General features: G+C 42.9%; 1 protein-coding gene across 1 annotated transcript in view; it reads right to left on the bottom strand.

Annotated features, from left to right (window-relative positions):
- REC114 (REC114 meiotic recombination protein) overlaps window positions 1-21,857 on the bottom strand; it is a 736,723-nt gene that overhangs the window by 87,246 nt on the left and 627,620 nt on the right. Inside the window, exon 4 of the mRNA XM_086959934.1 lies at window positions 4,410-4,583. Coding sequence (XP_086816060.1) covers window positions 4,410-4,583 — 174 coding nt within the window. The remainder of the gene's footprint in view (window positions 1-4,409; window positions 4,584-21,857) is intronic.

Below are 21,857 nucleotides of genomic sequence, written 5' to 3'. Positions count from 1 at the left end.
GCACTACATACAAAGTCTGTAGGATTGGCAAAAATTTAAAGAATCTAAGAGACCCTGCTGGAAAAATATTTGAAATAAAGGGAAACATAATGTGCGATTCAACTTTTGTGGTATATATGCTCCAATGCTTCTGTGGAAAACAATACATAGGAAGCACTGTGTGTCCCTTGAAAAAGCGCATATTGGTACACACTCGCGCAATACAAAATATGGATAACACTTACACTATTGCCAAGCACATGGATACACACAGAGGAAAAACTTTGCTGGACATCAAGTACTCAGGGTTGATACCAGTTCCTCCAAATGAGCAAGGAGGCAACCGAACACAAAAACTTGCAGGCTGGAATCACGGATCATAATGAGATTCAAAACTAAGCACCCGATGGGACTAAATGGGGACGAGGAGTTGTATGTTTAGCTATAGAACCCAAAAATATAGATAAATGAGGGACACTGCCATAGTTCATAACTGAACAAAACTGATTCATGCAACCAATTACTCATTGATGGTAAAATCTCATGTCGAGAATGGATCAAACTGCCACTGCCCAACAAGTGACTTAATCTGAGAAACACAAACTATCTGCTACTGCTGGTCAAAACATTATGCTCAAAACGAAAATGTTGTATCTGTTGGGTTTTTTTTGGTTTTTTAAATGCTGACAATGGTGCACTAAGCAAAAGGGACCTTAAATTGTCTGAAAACATGCAATAGACCAGGTCTTCCAATCAAAAACAATTGAAATGTTTAGATGCATTATGATAGTAATCTGCCTGTCCTGGAGGCAGGGGTGCCGTAGGAAAGGATGAGGGCACTTAGCCCTATATCTTGTGAGAGACACTCAATCGTATATTACGTTCCACATACAATCAACTGCATAAATATGCAGGCTTGGTTGGTAGATTCATGGCGCAGCCAGGAATCGAATGTGCGTTTGTTTCTACTACTAAACAAGTGCAGACATGGATGTAATAACTCTAACATCCTTTGCGGCGCGACATCCCTGCCTCTGTACACGACAGTGGAATAACACAGATAGCTGTGAAATGAAGTTTGTTGAAAAATGGTGAAAAACATACTACCATGCCACAATGCACTATGAGAGGTGTCAGTGTGCATATTTTTATAAGGTAAAAATGGAGAAAGGACCAATGTAACATACTGCCGAGATCAGGAACTACGGTTCGAAACGCGTAGGAGAAAGACACAATTTGAAATAAAGAACATATAATCACCAATAGGAGTGCTGTGCTATTATTTCTTTGTGGAAAATATGTATATATATATATATATATATATGAGGGAGAACCCACTGGAGAGTACCAGACCACAATGGAATTTGACAATTGCACAAAGGAATGCACTCAAGGACTTGGAAGCTGACAGAAATATAATAATCAAACCCTCCGACAAGGGTGGAAACGTTGTGCTTCAGACTAGATAAAACTATTGCAATGAGGCTCTGTTACAATTAAGTAATTGTGATAATTACACTCCGATCACTATGAAAGACTATTTGGAGAGCATCATGCAATATGAAGCACTGACACGAAAATGGCATCAGAGGGGATGTTGTCGATTGAGGAATTTCAATTTCTGCAGGTTCCTGAACCCAGGTTACCTACCTTCTATCACCTCCCAAAGGTGCATAAAGACCAGATGAAACTCCCAGGACGTCCAATAATTTCTTCAAATGGAGGATTGTTAGAAAACATGTCCAAGTTCATAGACTTCTATTTGTTTCCATTTGTGGAGAAACTCACCAGCTATACTAGAGACACTAAAGACTTCCTACGTTACATCAAGGGGAGTCCTTGGGATCCTGATTTTCTTATGGTGACTCTAGATATAGCCAGTCTATATACTAGCATCTCCCATGAACAAGGCATAGATGCTATTACTCAGACTTTGCTACAAAGACCGTATGAACTCAGAGAACATAGTGAGATGCTTATTGACTCTCTACGCTTTTGTCTGTTTAACAACATTTTTAACTTTCAGGAACAGATCTATCGCCAACGACGGGGGACTGCCATGGGAGCCTGCTTCGCCCCCAGCTATGCAAATTTATTTGTTGGCTGGTGGGAGAAGCGGGCGGCATGGTCTGACTCCTGTGACTATTGAGTCGATAAGACCATAATCTGGAGGCGTTATATTGATGACCTCTTTTTGGTCTGGAGAGGTGATAGAAAGTCAGTTGAGGAATATATCAGGCATCTCAACCATAATGATTTAAATCTAAGATTCTCTGGGGAAATCAGCGACACTGAAGTAACCTATCTTGACGTAAAAGGGTTTGTCAGTGATAACAAATTGCACACATCGCTTTTTAGAAAGCCCACTGCGGGAAACTCAGTGCTTCATGCACGCAGTAGTCATCCCACAAGCCTCAAAAACAGTATCCCCTATGGGGAACTCTTGTGCATTAAGCGCAATAGTTCCAGACCAGAAGACTTCCAACAAGCGGGTGCAGAGAGCCTTAATAGATTCAGACAGCGAGGCTATAAAGCGAGAGTCTTAAAAGAGGCTTGGAAAAAGGCGCAGAGCAGAGACAGAACAGATCTTATCAAGGATACACCAAAGAATAGAACTGTCTCGAATACCAATCTCAGGCTCATTACTAACTTTTCAAACGCTGCAAAGAACCTGAAGAAAGTAATCTTTTCCAATTGGAAAATTCTCAAATCCGACCCGATCTTTGGTCGAGACATACCTGCGCAACCATCCATAACCGTCCGCAAGACAAGATCAATTAAAGATCTGCTATTACAAAGCCATCTAGCACCAGCCAGTAGAGGGATTCAAGGTCTGAAAGGTTTCTACCCCTGCAATAAATGCAAGGCTTGTGCTGATAGCAAGAAAATCACCAACTATCAGGTACCGGGCAAAAGTGACCCAGTCATGATTAAAAAATTCATGAACTGTTTGACACCCTATGTTGTATACTGTCTGAGCTGCCCATGTGGCCTCAGATACATAGGCAGCACGAAACATCAAGCTAAGATCCGCATTCTAGAACATCAAAGAGCGATACAAAACAATGATAGTAGTTACCCAGTAGCTCGTCATTTTCACATGATGTTTTTTTCATACAAGCCTCATTTTGGGATTTTGGAGCTCATGAAATGAATTGAGAGAGGTTCTCTATCCAATTGAAATTGAGTTTTTGTATATATTGTATATATATATATGTATATACTATCCTTTTAGTTGGGGTAAGGTAGCATCACTGAGATCAAAGGGAGATTGAATTGTGTATTACAGTTTTTGCTTTGGATAAATTTATAAATTTGCCCATTTGTGGGCTTCAACAGTCTTTTTGCAGACACAAGGGAACAAATCAACTACGAGCATTTGATTCATGTATTATCACGTTTAATCACAATGCATTGTTTGTTTTTTCCGTAAGATATAATTGGTTTATCCATGCCACACAATTAATTTTCATTACAACATATGTGTTTGATTATGTCTGAAAGTTATAATTTACCTCACAAACTGTGAACATTATATACAGAACTCGATCTTTGTTTACGATTTCAAGTCAGTGAAAGTGCCTGATGTAAAAATGGCGTCCTGGCGAGACAATTTCAGCGAGAATCAGCGAGGCATTATGTGTATATGTTTGCAGCGTAATGGCGGCCGCCTGTCACTGACGAAGGCGTACCACCGAAACGCGTCTGACTCTATGATTTGTGTGCAATAAATCCGACTTGGATTTGACCCCCGCGAGTGCAGTTTTTCTATTCGTGCTATAATATATATATACATATATATATATATATATATATATATATATATATATATATATATATATATATATAGCAAGTCGGCCGGGTCTTGCTAGTCGATATCTTACTCCCTGCTCATACATCCAAACATGCCTTGCATGAATCAATCGCAGAAAGAGGCAAACCATGTCGGAACTGCTTTACTTTAATTCTTTAATGAATTGTTTTGGCTAAACACCTTTTCAGGTGAAACCATTTGTTAAAGAATTGAAGTAAAGCCATATCTGGTGGAGTCTGCCTCCTTCTGTGCCATCGTTTGTGCAAGACATGTTTGGATAGAGGTATTATATATATATATATGCAGGAAACACTGGTTAGTACTCAAGTTTTAGGTGGAGAGAAGTTTCTTTATAGGAACACTCCATAAAACCACCAACACTCCAATTCTGCTCACCTTAAATGACTGTTTTTCTAGCAGACTTTTTAAGCATAGGATTAGCATAGTGACATCCACGATGAGGTAGAAAATTCAAATCCTTTTGCCATTTTCTTCAGAAAATTATTTTCAGCCCTCTCTTCTTCACCACCTGTTAACCATACATCTGTTCAATAGTTCATTTAGGAATGGTTTGAGCATTGGGATAATTACTCTTTTGTATTTTCTGTCTGCTTACCGCATGATGTGATGAATCATTTGTTGCCAACTTGCCTTCCTGAGCCACTACACCATACTCTTGTTCTTGGACAGCGATGTAGGCTTGAAGTACCTGTACACAGTGACTGCAATGTTCTAACGACTGCTCCTTGGTCATTCCACTGAACTGCAGACGAAACATGCGACTCTCATTCTGTAAAAACAGACATGTTTTAGTTATATTTATTGATTTTGTATGATTCTACAAATAAAACTCAGTTCTTTAAAAAAATAACATTTATTTCATGTATGGTTGCATCAGTTGTTCTACAACAACGCTATATATAAACCCTCAAAAAAGCCCATTGATTGTTCTTAGTTTACTGACCAAAGCCAGTAAGACCGTGTCTCAGGAATTCCAAGCCAGTCAGCCCTTGTGTCGTCACTTTAATTTGGCACGTCTAATATTTTCCACTCCTGCCCATCTAATTTGATCTTTCAACAATAAAAATATAGGAGGTGCAGTAATAAGTTCCAGACCACAGGGATTCTTTTTTGCTAAGACGTATGCTTAGTTAGCAAAATTGCTGTGGAGCCACCTGGTAATTTTCCCAAAAAGCATGATGCATGTAAATATTGTCTCTTTAACATTTGTTACTGTGGACACTATCGTAATGTAATAGTCTTTAACATTGGGCATCGCCCTCTCACTATAAAAGTCTGCACTCGGAGTTCTACATCTAGGGAATGAGCCATTGCACTGATCAACTTCTTACTAAAGCATATGGTTGCTAAGTAGGTTTCGTGTACATTATTATAGTGCATTTGTTTAAATCTTGAGTTTCTGGACACTTTTTAGCCTCTACTTTTTCAGTCTATTCGGTATGAGTCACTTCTCCACCAAGCTTTAAGTTCCACGGTTCTCTCCGTTACATGCTGGTCTGGAATGGCCCGAAAATGGATCTTAATAGCCGGGATACCATTCTTTTCTCTTTCAATATATCAAGATAAGTTTCAATGTATCAAACATCTGTGGTTGGATTGTAGTGTTTTCCATATGAGGAGGATAGACAGTGTCAATGCACTGTATGTGATGAATTGGCATGTTGTGATATTGTACGTTTCTGATATCGTCCAATGCAGTGAGCAAAGTGAGCTATTGTAATTTGTCGCCTACAGACGTGATCAGGGCCGGCATTAGGCATGTGCAAGCTGTGCACCTGCACAGGGCCACCACATCCCAGGGGCCACCACATCAATATATATCCTTAATATAATAATCCTCTGAGGATGGATACATATTTGTGTGGGGGCCCCTGGCAGGGATTTGGTGGCCTCTGGCTCTATACAACTTCCAAACACCATGACCCCCCCTCTTCACTGGCCTCCGCCCCACCCGGACCCCCTCTTCCGGGGCCCCCTACCTACGCTCCCTGCCCAGGGCCACCATGAACCTAGAGCCGCCCCTGACGTGATGCCTGATTTAATTAATGGACGTCCAGATTAAAGCCTAATTATTTCTTGAAATTACATTAGGCACTATATTGAGATGTCCGGCGCTTATACAGGATCAAGTCAAAGGAATTTACAGTACTGTCTATCTATGTTGCCTAACTTAGAACAAGCGGGGTCTGCTGCTATGTCACTAAGCACAGCTTCATACAATGTAGTCGTGGGTAACTCGACTTCCAGGTATTTTCACTCTTCACAGTCACCTCTCAGAGGAATCATCTAGTAGGCAATTGAAGTTGGACTGAAAGGTAATACAACTTGCAGTTTCGGGGCCCTCATGCCACACCTGTTCAATGGCAACTGCAGTTTTAAAAGGTCCACCATTTTCCTTCTTTTACCTTATACTAAGTCAGAAACTGAAAGCATAGTGTGTAAGTACGCCTGTAGAGAACTTCTGATGAAGAATGACAGATAACAGTGGTGAACAAATATAGGAAGTTGGGTAGCATTACCAGCTTAAATGCTGTCACTCTACCGTGGGAGAATGAGAGTGTATACTGAAGAGGACTGTCTTACATAGAGCCATCAGCAACCTACCAATGATACACAGTTTCATATTATCGTTGTTGTGCACTCTGATGTGACTGGGCTCATTGCCCAACTGATTGCAGTGGAAAATTGTAGATTTCTCCTAACAGACAACATTAAGCTTGACTATTTATACTTCGAATTACAGACTTCCCTCACATATGCTATACGGAAGTGTCTATTTAACCGGCCGCCAATCAAACAGTACATAATCTTTGCTGTTTAGCTAGCCATAGATTAAACAGTAGAGATGTAGTACAATTTGACTAGCGGCTGGATAAATAGTGGGAAAGAAGTATTCATTTAGCTGGCCATAAAGAAACAAGCATTTGCAATGCAATAGGTCTTGCATTAGTAAAAGTTTGAGTTTTTGACGTTGCAAATATTAATGCAACATTACTAGCTCGAATTTTGTTAATGTACACCTATAGAGTGTAGTGTGGTACAGTGAAGTGGTGTAGTATAGAGTAGAGAAAATTATTATAGAGTGTAGTGTAGTTTCAGTAGTTTACCGTGGTGTTGAGTTGAGTAAAGTGTAGGAAAGTTTGTGTGTGCTTGTATTATGAGAAAATATAGTAATATTATGTAGGAATGAACGTATGAGAAATATATGCTGGTGGTACTACATTTTCTGTACCAATTTATTTATAATGTGTTTTGTTGTGCAAGGTGACTTTACTTGTAACTGCTTGCTTAGTTGCCTATTTAGGGTTTAAGCAGTGCATATAAACAAATAGTATACTAAGGAATTTTCTGTAAGCAGAAATAATAGGGAAACATTTTGTCCAGCATGCAAAAAGCTGGTAATTTAGTTGGAAAGATAGATGTTTATAACATTTGAAGTGTGTAAAGGCGCATAAAACGCAAAAAGTTAGTAAGCAATGTTGAGCAAGCAAAAACTATAAGGCTATTGCCACCCCCCTGGTAAAACGGAGTGTTTGTAGAGTAATGGGGGGGCATTGGGGCAGCATATTTAAGATATAGTAGAGCTAAAAAAATACATAGGGAACAAAAACAAGTTTAAGCTATTGGCACTGTAAATGGCTTTGCCTTTTATTTTGGTATTGGTTTTTAAAACAAAGAAAGGACATTGCCCTTTACAATGACAATAGCTTAAACTCGCGTAAATGTGAGACCTATTGCAAATGCTTGTTACTTGAGGATTCGCCCTTTCTCAGGGCCACCACAATTAGGCCAACCTTGTGGTTCCTCCTGCACCAGGTTCCTTCATCGCACGCAACTGACCTAAGGAAGGGACATTCTCTATTTTGCATCCTGTATACCGCAAATCCTGCTTGTGGTGGACGAAAGGAAATCTACAAGTTTCAATGCTTTAATATCAGGAAATTACGGATGTTACTGGTGTCTAGTCTCCTGTCGGCAGCCAGGTTGGGATCTGCATGGAGGGAGCATCAATATTTCAGTATTTGGGAGCAGAATGCTTTAGAGTTTTGTGAAGGACAAGGCTTCAGGCTGCCAGTGTAAGAGGCTGGGAGGCGGCTGTTGCTGGAGGCTGTCGAGTTGTACCGATGAAAGGATGTGCTGCTGTGGGAGTACTTTGGGGCCTGGCTACAGGAGAGCAAAAGGCGCCTAGGTTGCAGGAGTGAGCCGCTGTCAGGCTGGCTGATCAAAAGGCTCTGGGTCCCCAGGAGTGATAGGCCGTCAGGTTGCATAACTCTGCAAAAGCACAAGAAGATCAGGATGAGGATGTCAGCCTGAGGCTATCGACCTTGCAGCAGAAGAAACTGTTGGCCTGAGGGAGCAGGAGACTGTCAGTTTTAGGTTGTGAGGCTGAGGGAATAGAAGGCCGACAGGCTGAGGGAGTAGAAGGCTGTTCGGCCGTAAGTCTATGGGAACTGGAGACTATTGGGCTGGGATAGCAGAAGCCTGACTGCTTTGAAGAATAGGAGGTTGTTGAGATGAGAGAGCAGAAGGCTTAGCTTTGAGTTAGTGGCAGACTGTTGATCAAGGGAGCAGTTGGCTGTTGCGCTGAGTGAGCAGGAGACTGTCGGACTGAGGGAACATGAGGCAGTGGCTGGGAGGCTGAAGAAGCAAGAGGTTGTCAGGTTAAGGAAGAGGGATGCTGTTGGACTGAGGCAGCTGGAGGCTGTCTCTCTGAGGAAAATGAAGCTTATCTGGCTGAGGAAGCTGGATGCTGTCGGCAAAGAGAACTGGAAGCTGTTTTGGGCGAGGGAGGTTCATGGTCAGGCGGGAGGAGATGGATTGGGGGTTGGGACGGAGGCGCGCCTGGGGGTGCGGTGGGGTGGAGGGGAGGGGCTGTAAGTTGGACAGCTGGGGAGGAGGTAGCGAGGGGTCTGGCGGCAGGTCGGATGGGGGCGGGGGGTGAGGCCGTAGCCAGAGGGGACAGTTGCGGCTGTGGCGGAGGGTGGGACTGGACATGGTCGGGAAGCGAAGGCGGGCAGGAGCAACAGGGGGGAGGACTCGGGGGGGCTTGCAGGAGGGGACGTATGCATTAGTTGGGTAGTCGTCATGCCAGTGCCTTGCATTCTTCAGAGGCAGGTTGGGTTGGTTACAGTTTCTGCGAGCCATGGCAGGCGCTGTCTGGGAGGAGTGAAGGGGGTATTGCAGTGGAGGATGCGGGGAGGACCGAGGGTAAGGGGTGCAAGTGGTGCTGAGCAGATTTTCACCTTCAGAGGTGCCATGGAGGGAGTGTAGCCGGGGTGACCTGGGTTAACTGGGCAGAAGGGTGCAGTTCCATGGGGCGGAGGGTGCAGCAACACCCAAGGCTGGGCCCCTGGCCACCTGACGGACCTTGCAGTGGCGCACATGGAGGATGTGGTACGGTTTGGTAGCCATGCAGTGTTGATGGAGATTTGCCGGGCTCGATCGGCTAGCCGGGGCTGTTCGTGTAGAGTAGGGAGGGAAGCGGAGGTTTCAGAGACCTGGGTTGGGGCTCAAATTTGGATGAGGAAGGGAGGCGGGGAGGGTCGAATGGCTCAGGTGCAGGGGGGGCACCTGTAAGGGGGATGGTGTCCCGGACGGCAGGAGGTTTATTGGCGGGTAAGGAATGCTGGGAGGGTGGGTTTCGGGAGCACGTAGGGGTGGTAGCAGGTAACGTGGGCTGGGTCTCAGGGGAGGGGACGGGCCTTCTGGGCTAGGCAATCAAAATAACAATCACATACACGCTGACTAGGGTTGAAGACGGCAAAAGCACACCAGGGGCACCAATTTACGTAGCTGAAGTAGAGGTAGCAAAGGGTCTGATTACAGGGTAGAGGAGGGAGGAGACTGGGTTGGGGGGATAAGGTCGTCAGGGAGAAGGAATGTCTCGGATAAGGCTACCAGGGCGAGCGGGGTGACCAGTTGGGCGATCCGTCAAAGCTGGGCTGTGTGAGGGCAGGGCCACCAGGACTACAGGGGGTGCCACCCAGAACAAAGGGTTTGGCGCTATTCGGAAATAGCGTGTTTCCTTGAATGTTGAAGGATGGAACACAAGTGTGATAAGGTTCCCCACTGCGGCATCAGAACTTGACGGGTGCGCCGCACACCTCATGCGAACTGGGGAAGGTTGGCCGCTAGGGTAACTAACCCGAGGCTTTCCTGTCATGGGGGATGCTGACTGTCTTGCATTTTACAACTGTTGCGGAACATGGTGGCTGTTAAAACTCGTAATTTTCAGTTTGTTCTCAATGCTACCTTTCATTTCATACGTCTGTATGGCTTCTGTAGGAATACATGCAGTTAGGTTTGGGGAGGCACAGTTGTAGGCCCAGAGCAATGCATGTGGAATGGCCATGTAGGGGAGTTAGGATGCCGCACCCGTCCGCTTCTGGGAAGGTTGGATGCAGCGCGTGAATGGGTACAGCATTGCAATGCGGTGGCACACGATTGTTCATGACACACATCTATTCGGCGAGGTGAAGGAATTTTATTTTTCCAAGATAAGGATTACTGGGTGGGTGCGGGCATAGTTAAGGAACGGTCCTGCACGGCGGGTCGGTGCGGATAGGGTTGGCGCCGGTGATGTTTAAACGATTTCCTTGCATTATAATTGGGTGAATTGGAAGTTGTCCTACTTCCTTTTCCAGAGTTCTCTTGGTAAAGTGATGTGAGGCAATAGTGTTTTTGCTGTAATGCAGCAAAGGATCTGTGTCGCTAGAGAAGGTAGGAGCAGCTCTGGAGCAGTAGGTCTTTTCCACTAGAGGGGGAGCGTTTCAGCGAAAGCAATATAGTGCGTCCCTACTTAAGAATTAACCCGATTGGTAGACACTCCTTGAGGTGGTATAGGTTCCCTGGTTCTGAGGAAGGATCAGGGGAGAAGGCAGGGCCCAGCATTAGTAGCGGCAGCATGTCTTACGCTTTCCTATTCAAGTACATCATCATTGGAGATACCGGTAAGCAATCCTTCCTCTTAACTAGCGTTACACCTAAATCTGCCTGCCATGTACCTCAATGCTGAAGGGCCACGGCATGTGTGACAGCTTCATCTTCACTTGTCTACCTGGCCTATGTTGCTTTGCATGCTGGAGTGGGGCCGGCTCGGCTGCGATTGGACCACATGGCCGGTGCAGTAGAGACAACTTTTCCGGTGCTTCCAGCATTGGACGTTAGGGTTAGCGTGGGTTAGGCCGTGTCTGTCGGGGCTGGCTTCTTCAGGTACCCAATAGCAAGGATCTCGCAGAAGTACAGCGGCTAAACGTCCACTCGGTCGGCCCCTGCCTTAAAGACCGCTTTCAGAATTTTATCCCGGGGTCCGCAAACAATTGAAATTCAGATAAGGTCTTGGGTATAGTTGGGTTGGCATATAGACCTGTTCCGGGAAATAATTGGTTTAAATGCTGTTGTAATCTCCTGCGTGAAAAGGCTGGTTAGGGGCGCATGCAAACGGCAAACAGGCCTCTCTACGAGCAGCAGGCTGGTAACCACGGAAACTAATGGATAAAAAGCCTGCGAGTGGTGCGCGCCACGAGCGCCACAGCGAAACATGTGGTTTCAATTATCGCGCCCATGTCTGGGCACGATTATATAAATCACATGGCGGCCGGTGCGCGTAATAGACACCAGTAGGCCATGGGCGGAGCAATGCGCCCGCCTTTCGCCAATTGCGTGCTGTCTTTTACAAAAAGACGCACGCAAAGGCCAATATTCTGGCCCAAAAGGAAAAGCACACGCACAAGCGTGTGCAATTCCTAGGGCCATTTTCAAACCCCCTCCAAGAGGTCTCTCGCTGCGCGAGCAATGATGTGCCCTGCAACGCTAGGCGCAAGACCTAAAAAAGGGACTTTGTGCAATGGTAGTGAGGTGTACATCTTGTGATGGGGATGCAGCATGTATGAAGCATTTGAAAGTAAGTGCATAAACACATGTACAATAGTTTGTAAAAAGGTTAAGCACATGAATTAAGCTAAGCATCTTTACAGATGACAAAAGTAAAATCATTTTTGAATAAAAACATATTTGTTATTTAAATATTCAAATAAGACACATGTAGAAATCAAACAGAAGCATGATATGGCACACAGATATTTTGCGCTTTAGTCAGGGAGTATTTGGCTGTCAGCAAATAAATACTGAGGATGCTTTTCAAACAGGTTAGATAAATGTTGTATTCACTCATGAGAATACATTGTTTTTTAATGGCCATGATGCTCCTATTGATGATTTTAGAAGGCTGGGCTCTTTTGCGCTTCTTGTGGAAGGCCTTGTGCAAGCTTTAGGCTTTTGTTTATGGGGTATTATGCTTATTTAGTATTTTAAATCTGGCAACACAACAGCAGTCAACAAGCAATGCAGACAGATAGGTGGCATCTGAGCTCCTGAGGGAAGGACACGTAAAGTAGGTAATTGGTGTTTGCGGGCACAGAGCTTTGAGATCCCTGAAGGAGGTAATTTGAGTGAATCACTGCAATAGTACCTCTCTGGAATGCGGAAGTGAAAGCAGGACACAGACAAGTAATGGATCTGGGTCATTTACAGGAGGGGTCACTCTGCTGCCAGGGAATAAACACACTTGTTCATACTATTCACACAGCAGAGTAGGTTTAGGACACTAGTGCTTTGTGGTCCCAAGTCATGAGTGGCCCATTCAGCCACACTGATATTTTAGTCATCTGCACAATGCATCTTGGGAATGATAGTTTTGTTTTTCAACATGTTAAGCAGTGTTTTAAGTGGGCAAGGTCCTGTCTTTACTGGGCTCTCATTTCTGTACTCAACAGGTCTGTCTCAGCAAATGAAATCTGTAAGCCCAAAAAAAGAAAAATCTGTTTGACAGGCTTCGAGGCTGTACCCGAGTAAAGGCATTGTGGCGGAAACCAGTATCAAGGGTGACCAGAACTAGTGAGCCCATGGCCAAGATGAGGATCAGGAGGACCAAAATAACCCAGGAAAGGAGTACTTGAAACAGGACTAGAAGTACAGCCAACGTCCAAAGGCACAGCAGGACCTGGTGAAGAAGGAAGACAAGGTGCAGGAGGACACCTATGTGAGTCTAGGCCACATGTATTAGAATATCCCTTTTGTAAATGGTTCTTATTCATGCTTATAATATTGCCAGACTCTATTTATTTATTGAATTTAACAGAGTTTTATATAGAGCGAACCTGATCAGGTATCGGGTATCAAAGTGCTTTACATAGCACCAGTTGCGTTACATGAGGACACATTCAATTTTTGTTAGGCACGGGGAGATTAAGTAATTTGTCCAAAATCACAGGACGTTCAGCGTCGTTGCCAAAACTCGAACCCAGTTCCCCAGATTCGAGGACGACTGCCTAGCCGTTAGGCCTACTCCTCTCCCCAGCCTCTAGAAACTCTTACCTCTTTAGCCCACAAATAGAACAAATAAATACTTATTTGCAGAAAAATCAGAGCATGCAAAGTTCGACTATCTACTTGCCCGACGCATCTCGCTACAGCAAGTGCCGAAGGATGCTGACCCTCCAGCAGACGCACTGAAAGAGATGCTGTCTTTTCTCTTGCCGAGATATCCAGCTCCAGTGTTTCCAAGCTCCCCTTGCGGGGTGTTGGGAAATCAAGTCCTGAGACAGAGAGATACCAGACCTCCTTCATTCTAAACCAAAGTACGGAGCTGATTAGACCATAAGAGAAATCTTGGATAGATTCTTCGCAAAAGAATACTAAACTTATGCTACACCATACTTACTTCTTCCCTCGTACTAGACTTAGGTTAGGTACATCGGGGTAGGCGTATTTTAGAAGCACCCGTTGAGTACTTATAGTCTTTCTTTATTTATGTATGTATTTTATGGCTTAGAAGCCATACAATGCTTTTACAGTATTATTTTATAATACTCTTCTTGCTGTACACATTACACTTTACAGCCAGTATTACGATTGTAGCAGTTCATTTCTTCTGCATGAGAAAGAAGACTGTTCAATAAATACTTTTATTGAAAACGACCATCTCTCTATTTCTCTGCACCTCTGGTGAAACGAAGCGCGCACGAATGACTGAGTAAAATATCTATCTATTGTTTCCACTACTCTGAAGATCAGTTTTATCTTGGGGAAATAAAGGTGTTATGTTCATGCGGTTGTCAGAAACTAATCCCTTCTTGTGAATTTAAGAAAGTTTCTAGTGACCTCTGAGCTAGCTGGCACTCACAATTAAGTTTATTATATTCGGTAGAGACCTAGTAGACATAAGTCCTACGTCACCTCTATAGGATATATGATTCAAATGCGCAGAGACTATTTGGAATATAGGAACTACACTACATGGCGCCCAACATTTGGTAAGGCACTAATTTAACGCTGGATACTAGAGTAACCCAGTTGTGCTTTTCACAGTGACCCATTTTTCCTATAAAATACTCCAATAGACGTCTGGAGTGGGTTAAAGGATAAAATATCCGCCATAACTGAGTAGGACGGGAATCCTATGTATTAGTTGTGGGTTTGTTCAACGTTGAAGGATATAGTGTTCCAAAATAGTGTGCACCTTATCTTTGTTTCCTTGAAAATTGCTCTGCAAAATTTCAGTCAACAAAATGTTGACTAGTGACGAAGAAAACGGTGGAAATGCATTAAATGCAAACCAACCGAGTTTAAACCTTACAGGTTTTCAAGAAATCGATGCAGATGCTATAATCATCCCGGAAAACGTACGGAAAACCATCGCTATAAAGCTTATACAAAATGGCCTATCATCGAGAGGTGGTAGAGTTATATTTGTTATAGAGGCACACGAATATTGACAGACAGAGGTATTCTATTCATGGATTATCTTCCCTGAAGCAAATTCAAGAACACATGTGTTCCACTTGTACAAGATAGAGGAACATCCAGCGGAATACGTTCCTTTAGAGGACATTGAAATTCCACTAACTTACCAAGAGCATCAGTTCTGGTTTAAAGGCGCCCTACAACTTTGAAAATCACATTACCAGGCTCGGTACACTAGGTAGCCCAGGGGCAACATGACCGGCACTAGCCAGCCCTACACCACATCCTGACATTGAAAGAATGACAGATGTAGAATTATTAGCTCAGCTAAAACAATTAATTAAAATTTATAGACAATCGGTACAATATGTCATGCGGACTGTAACAGTCCAACCAGCTATAAGGATTCCACAACACACCCCTCATCAGGGGAACGCAAACAAAATTAAACCACAGACTATACAATCAGTCATTGGTAAATTACCAACATAAAGGGAACAAATTCTCAAAAAATTACTCAAATCGAGGCAGTATTTCCCGATAGTACACCTCATGAGAAACACAGGATTCTAGCAATCTGTTTATCAATGGGGATCGCACTACACCTGGAGGACTGTGACACTTGGGGAACAGTCTTTCCTGCAATCTACACAAAAACACATGGTGTTCCGTCCATGGCAGTAATACCAGACGTCCTGAAACAAATTCAAAATGAATACGGGGCACAGCCTGCTTTAAATCTCGGTATGAAGTTACTGAAGGATTTCAAATAGGTCTCAGCTATAATATTAGCTAACATTAAAGGTGAAGCAGCATCCGTGGCAATCCGCCAAAAACTAAAAACTTGATGTAACTGAGCAACCATATGAACTGGCCAGAACAATAGAAAAATCCTATGAAGAACTAGGAAGAGATAGTTTGGGTGGCAAACCAGTAAAGCCCGAACTAACAGAAAATCTTGAAAAAGTTTTTATTAAAAACAATCTAACCACTCCTAAAAAGAAGTGGGAAAATACTAGACAGACACTTCCTTAGGAGAAGCGTTCTCAATCCAGAGGGAGGTCTCCTCAAAAGGAGCCTTCTGAAAAGAGGTATAACTTCAGAAACATGGTTATTTGAGAAAACCTGATAGATATCAAATATACTGATACATGTTCCTCTCGTACCTTTCAGACTTCTTCACAGAAATCAAAAAGAAGAGGACGATCAGAACACAAGGAAGAACGTGTGAAGTCCAAAGACGATCAACACGTTCCAAAAAATAAGAAAACTCAATTCACCAAGAAGAACGTAGCAAGTCTAAAAATCAGACATGCTGAGGATCTTGAGGACACAACTCAAGAACGGGGAGTGGGCCCAGACAATGCTGGACAGCGCAGCAGAAATTACCATAGCTCGCAAGATCCTGAAGATCATCTGGAGATAGTGAACCTGAATGAATACATTCAAGTTGAAACTGCCAATACCAGGGTTAGTGTACCCCATAAGTTATATGAAGTAACACTCCGGATAGAGGGGGACATAACTAGAAAAATAAAAGCACCATTTTGGGAAAAACTATCTAAGGGTTATGACATCCTTCTGGCTGAAAACGACTGGCTACCTGAATTTGTCAGGGAGTGCCCACATAGCGAAGAGATCATTATGCCAGCCTTCTCTAATCATATTCCTATTCATGAAAAAAAAAACTATACCAGAAAATGGGCTGAGGCCCAGGCTCCAGCATTAGATAAAAATCATGTGGGATGGGATGAGGGCTCTCCTCACCATAAGATCCAGTTAAAAAATCTACCTATTGGTCAGAGGCAGTGTCCATTTAAGCAAGAAGCTAAAAAACAGGTCAGGGAGATCCTAGATCAACTCGAATACCAAGGGGTGATTGAAACATGCACCTCGTTCATGAACAATCCTTTGTTTCCTGTCTCCAAACCAGACAATACAGACAATACATATCGTCTAGTTTTGGACTACAGTCATTTAAATTCTTGCATGCAAAACATTTGCAGTACAAAATGCAAAATGCACACAGTGTAGCACTGATGAACAACATCGTGCGCAAAAAATATAAAACCACATTAGATATTTCGAACGGTTTCTTCTGTCAAAACATTGCACCAGAAAGCAGGTACTTGACTGCTTTCTCAATTATGGGGACACAGCGTCACTACTGTCGTCTCCCCCAGGGATTCAAGAATAGTCCAGGGTTATTTTCAGCCAGAGTAACGGAGTTACTACAAACGTACGATGATGAGGCATTATCTTATGTCGATGACATCTATCTTACAGATGATGACTTGGACAGGCACTTGAACAGGGTGAACACCATAATACTTGGATTCGCCTCTGAATGGTACAAATTCAACTTTAAAAAATCAAGAATTGCCCATCTTCACGTCCTATTTTTTGGATACGAACTTTCAAGTGAAGGCAAAATCCTGGCAGCAAACTTTTTAGAAAAATGTGCGCTGCTCCAACCCCCAAAATTGCTGAAAAACTTACAGTCAATTCTAGGCTTCCTGAATTTCAGAAGAACTTACATACTAAACAATACAGAAAGGGTTAAACCCCTCTACGAACTAATCAAACCTGATTTCAAACCTACTACTTGGACTCAAAAACACACAGAAATTTTGCGTTCAGTGCAAACAGACATGCTAGCAACAACCCATTTACAGACACGCGTAAACGTATGCAACCTTGTAATCTGAATCATCCCAGGGAGATGCGGATTCACATACCTAACCTTTAATGAAGGTGAAAAGGTAACAATAGCTTATAAATCACACTTGTACACACAAGCTGAAATGAAATTCACTTCAACAGAAAAAATTCCTACAGCGGTTCAAACTGCAGTAGCAAAAGAGAGAGAGCCCTCGCACCGGGAAAACGCGTCAAGGTCATTACTCCTGTACCTGCCTTAGAGAAAGTGACAAAAGTGAGCATTCTGAATACAAAAGCTTTACATCCGAGAATGATACAATGGGTTAATTCTCTTGCGGCAACAGATGTTAAATACGTTTTTGACCCCTACTTGAAAACTCAAGAATTTCTACAATACGAACAAGAATGTCCTCTGCCCACAGAGATTCTGCCTCTAGAACATTACAGATGTATAATTTAAACAGACGGATCCGTAAAACCCGTAATTGGGGGAAAACAAGCTCATAGTGCAGCGTGTGCGATTGTCAAAGGTCGCTGGCGCGATGGTAAATTCCGACCTATGGTCACAAAAACTCAATCTTTAGGAGATTGTAAAGCTCAGCGAGCTGAACTCCAAGCATTCAAGATGGCGCTTGAAAATACAGATCGCAAATTCCCCACACTAATAGGGTGCAATTCGTATTACTGCATCCAGTCTTACAATGAATATTTGCAGAACTGGGTTCAAAATGGTTTCAAAGATGCAAAAGGTGGCACAATTAAGCATAAATTGCTTTGGGAACAACTAGTTCTCTTACAGAAAGAACTACAAAAGACTCATGTGATCCATACACTGAGTCATCAGAGTGATGGCGTTCATATTGCAGAGAATTCATTGGCTGATGAAGCCGCGAAGGCAGCTGTGCAAACGGCTTCCGTAACTGCAATAACTCGTTCAAAACCACATATAGACGGTGATACAATGCTAGCTGTCAATGCCACAAGCAAAAGCTGCGGTGCAGCGTTACCTCTAAACTATCCATTCGAATATTCATACATAATTGATTCCAACTCCGTTCCCTTTGCTTGAATCCCTGGAGTGGGGGATAGGGTTATTCCAAATAGGAATCGGAGAGGTGCTTTGATTCAAGACGCACATATGGGAGAGGGTCTGATACATCAAGGGATCTCAAAATCTCTAGTAGAGTTAAAAGAGATGTACTGGTGGCCAGAGATGAATGCCCACATTTACGAAATTGGAATTAATTGCGATGTCTGTTACAGAGATCACAGCTTAGAGCGCCACCAGATTCCTGACTACAGTGTAGCCAGCCCAGTACAGACACCATTGTTAGATAGCATTAGACTATCCACGCTCAGACGTCCCTATGAACAAAAGCGGTCAGACAAATATTCATTTGGATGTGGCCTCAGCGCTCGGCTGACGCCCGAACTGTTATAAAAGATTTGCGAGTCTTTATCTGCACATACGCAATCGGCACGCTACATTCTGACCAGGGCCTGCATTTAGCTCTCGAGCTTACAAGGAAGCAATGGCCAGCTTGGGCGTTGCATTGCGGTACTCAAGTCCATTCCATCCTGAGGAAAATTCAGTTGTGGAAAGAAAAAAACGTGACATAAAGAAATCGATAACAGCTAGGGTATTAGGCTCGGGTGACGGGTGGGTCAAACATCTAATAAGTGTCCAACGTAGTCTTAATAATCAGCCAAGAAATTCTCTGGGTGGAATCACTCCATATGAAATCCTTTTTGGTACTAGAATGATGGTCAAAGACCTCGATTGTCATACTTCAGTGGTAGAACAAAAACCCTTTGATATCAAAGACCGTTTGGCTGTCTTTCAGGACTTAAATGAAAGAAGAAGAAGTCTAAGCAACACCATACAGACACCAATGACCACTGAAGAAAAACCACCTGTCCCAGCAAGACCTGTCTGGATTCCAAAGATTGGGGATCTCGTCAGAGAAAAAATAGCGGGGAAGAAGGAATTTGGGCCTTCTTACAGAAAAGCTGTACCTGTACTAGCAATCCAGGGATCAAGAACAGTGTTACTGCTGCCCCTTGCTGGAAGAAAGGAGAACTGGTTCGTATCAATTGACCTGGTAAAACCACACCATGTGGCCGATAATAAGTAGTAGGCCCAGTGGACTCCAAAGATGTAGCAGACGACCAAATCTTGCTACTATACAAGAGGTTCAAACTGAAAGACTCATCACCTTTGAAGCAGCTGCAGTGTTAAAAGAAGGAATATGCAATAAAGCCATGGAACTTGTGCCTCTTGAAACCCAAATAACAGTTTGTCAAGAAACTCCCGTCTACAATGATGTAGTATCTGACTATACTAATATGTCAAGGGAACAAGCAGCTACAGCGATTTCAAATAATTCGGATGCAATACCAACAATTGACAGAACTGCCTCTGGCTATTTCATCAACTTTGATATGTTTTCTGAGGATCCCAGTGAGCCCAAAACAACGCCAGCAAATAAAACTTTCAAGGAACAAGTAACAGAACTTTTTCACCAGCATGCAAATACATATCTGGTTTCACCATGGGTTGAATTTTGGATTGTGTTAGGTGTACTTTTTCTCCTACTTTGGCTCATTCTTGTTTTAAGTTTGGGAAAGATGATAGATGGAAAATATAGTAAAATGGACACAGCAAGTAAGAACATCAACTTGCTCCTGAAGCCACACAAATCATCTCATCGTGAGCAAAGAGACCTGTCGTCAGTAAACATCCCAGCTGTTCCTCTACCAGGTGGTATAGCATGGGACAGAACTGACTATTACATTTATGTTCCGGTCGAGCTGTTGAAGATTCCACACCAATTTAAGGTTTCCTTGAATGATTTTGTTTCACCCAGTACATTTTATGATGATTGGGACTTTGAGACTGTTAATAACATGATGACAGATTTAGAAATGTAGGCAAAATTTACAAAACATGAATACTTTTCAGTTTTTATGAATTTTTACAGATAAATACAGACAGAAAACAATGTGTTTTCTGTCCGCATTTACTGAATCGTTACATAATATTTGCCAATTTAAGTAGCTAAGTCATGACATCAAAGTATGAGTGCAGGTCTATCATTTAAATAAATTTGGAAATGTACAGTTTTACAACTTTAATTATACACAAAACATAAAATAAATATGGATAAATGCAGATAAAATAGCCAAAAAATAAATATGGATAAAGCCGGAAATGTTACAAAAATAAATACCATAAAACCGGGAGCCCTAGTCATAGTTTATGACTGCAGTTGCTGTCGCAAACCACTGATGAGCTAACGACCCTGGAGTTGGGGTGGTAACTAATATGCAATGAGAAAGGGATCCTTTTAGAACATGCTGTTGTCAACTTCAAGGGAGGGATAAGACGCTTTCCACAAACTACCAGCCAAATAGAGTATAATCTTTACTATTTAGACTGCAATCGGTTAAAAGTTATGTTTTTAGCTATTTGTACGGCTGCCCTTTAAACAGTGCAGAATCTCCACAGTTTAACGCGTGGGCAGGTAAATAGAAAAGATTTTCTGCTATTTGCATGAGTGCGAGACGAACAGCACAGAATTTCCACTATTCAGCCAGGTAAATATTTAAGCTTTCCGCTATTTATTTGCACAGCCGCCAGCCGTACAGTACAGAATCTCTACTACCTAACCAGCAGCCAAGTAAATAGTGACATTTTTCTGCCATTTGCATGGCCGCCAGTCGATCAGTGCAGAAATCCACTACCTAGCCAGCAGCCAGGTAAATAGTGACGTTTTATTGCTATTTGCACAGCCATCGGCCAAACAGTGTAGAATCTCAATTATTTAACCAGCGCCTGGATAAACAGCTCAAGACCTGGCTGTTCGAGCAGTAGCATACCCCCACCCCCAGCGCCTTGAGACCCTCCCGGGTGAGTAGCGCGCTTTATAAATGCCGGGATTGATTGATTGATTGATAAATAGTGAAGTTTCTCTGCTATTTTCAAGACCACTGGCCAAACAGTAAATCATTTCTACTATTTAGCCAGCACCAAGTTAATAGCAGAACAAATTCACAATTTGCCCAGTGGCCTGGTAAATAGCCACTGCCATGTTATATATGTCCCATCGCCCATCGCCCATTTGTAAAAAATGAAGTGCCAGGGCCCTCGTCAAGAGGTCAAAGCAGCTTTGATTGCCCATTGCCACTGCCAGCACTGCTAATGACTGTATCATCACAACAACTAACCATCTCACTCCTAAACGTGTGTGATAGTACAGACTATTTTAGGCCACTAAAAGCGGTAGGAAAGGCTCAGGCAGCAGGTTTTTGTCCTTTTAAAAGTATATTAAATACCTGTTGTGCTCATTACAAAAATAGCAAACAGCGCCCCAAATGACCGACTGCAATAGGAGCTGGTGTTGACTATTAAGTGCCAGTGCTCAGCACCAGAAACCACTGGCACAAAGTAAGCACTGACTTTTTCAAAGATGGAAAAATTGAATGACATATAAATAGCAAATAATGGCAACCATATTTAGATAAAGTGTAACCTGCGAGTGGGACAAAAGAAATTACAGATCTTGGTTATGTCATGATAAATGTATATATGCAAAGAAGAAGCAGGTGGATAAAACGAACAGTGCAACATTTTTTGTGT

Source organism: Lissotriton vulgaris, chromosome 2_2 (assembly GCF_964263255.1).
Source record: "Lissotriton vulgaris chromosome 2_2, aLisVul1.2, whole genome shotgun sequence".
In the NCBI taxonomy this organism is placed as follows: Eukaryota; Metazoa; Chordata; class Amphibia; order Caudata; family Salamandridae; genus Lissotriton; species Lissotriton vulgaris.
The sequence above is the reverse complement of the archived record's forward strand: the minus strand, read 5'-3'. Positions and strand labels throughout refer to the sequence as shown.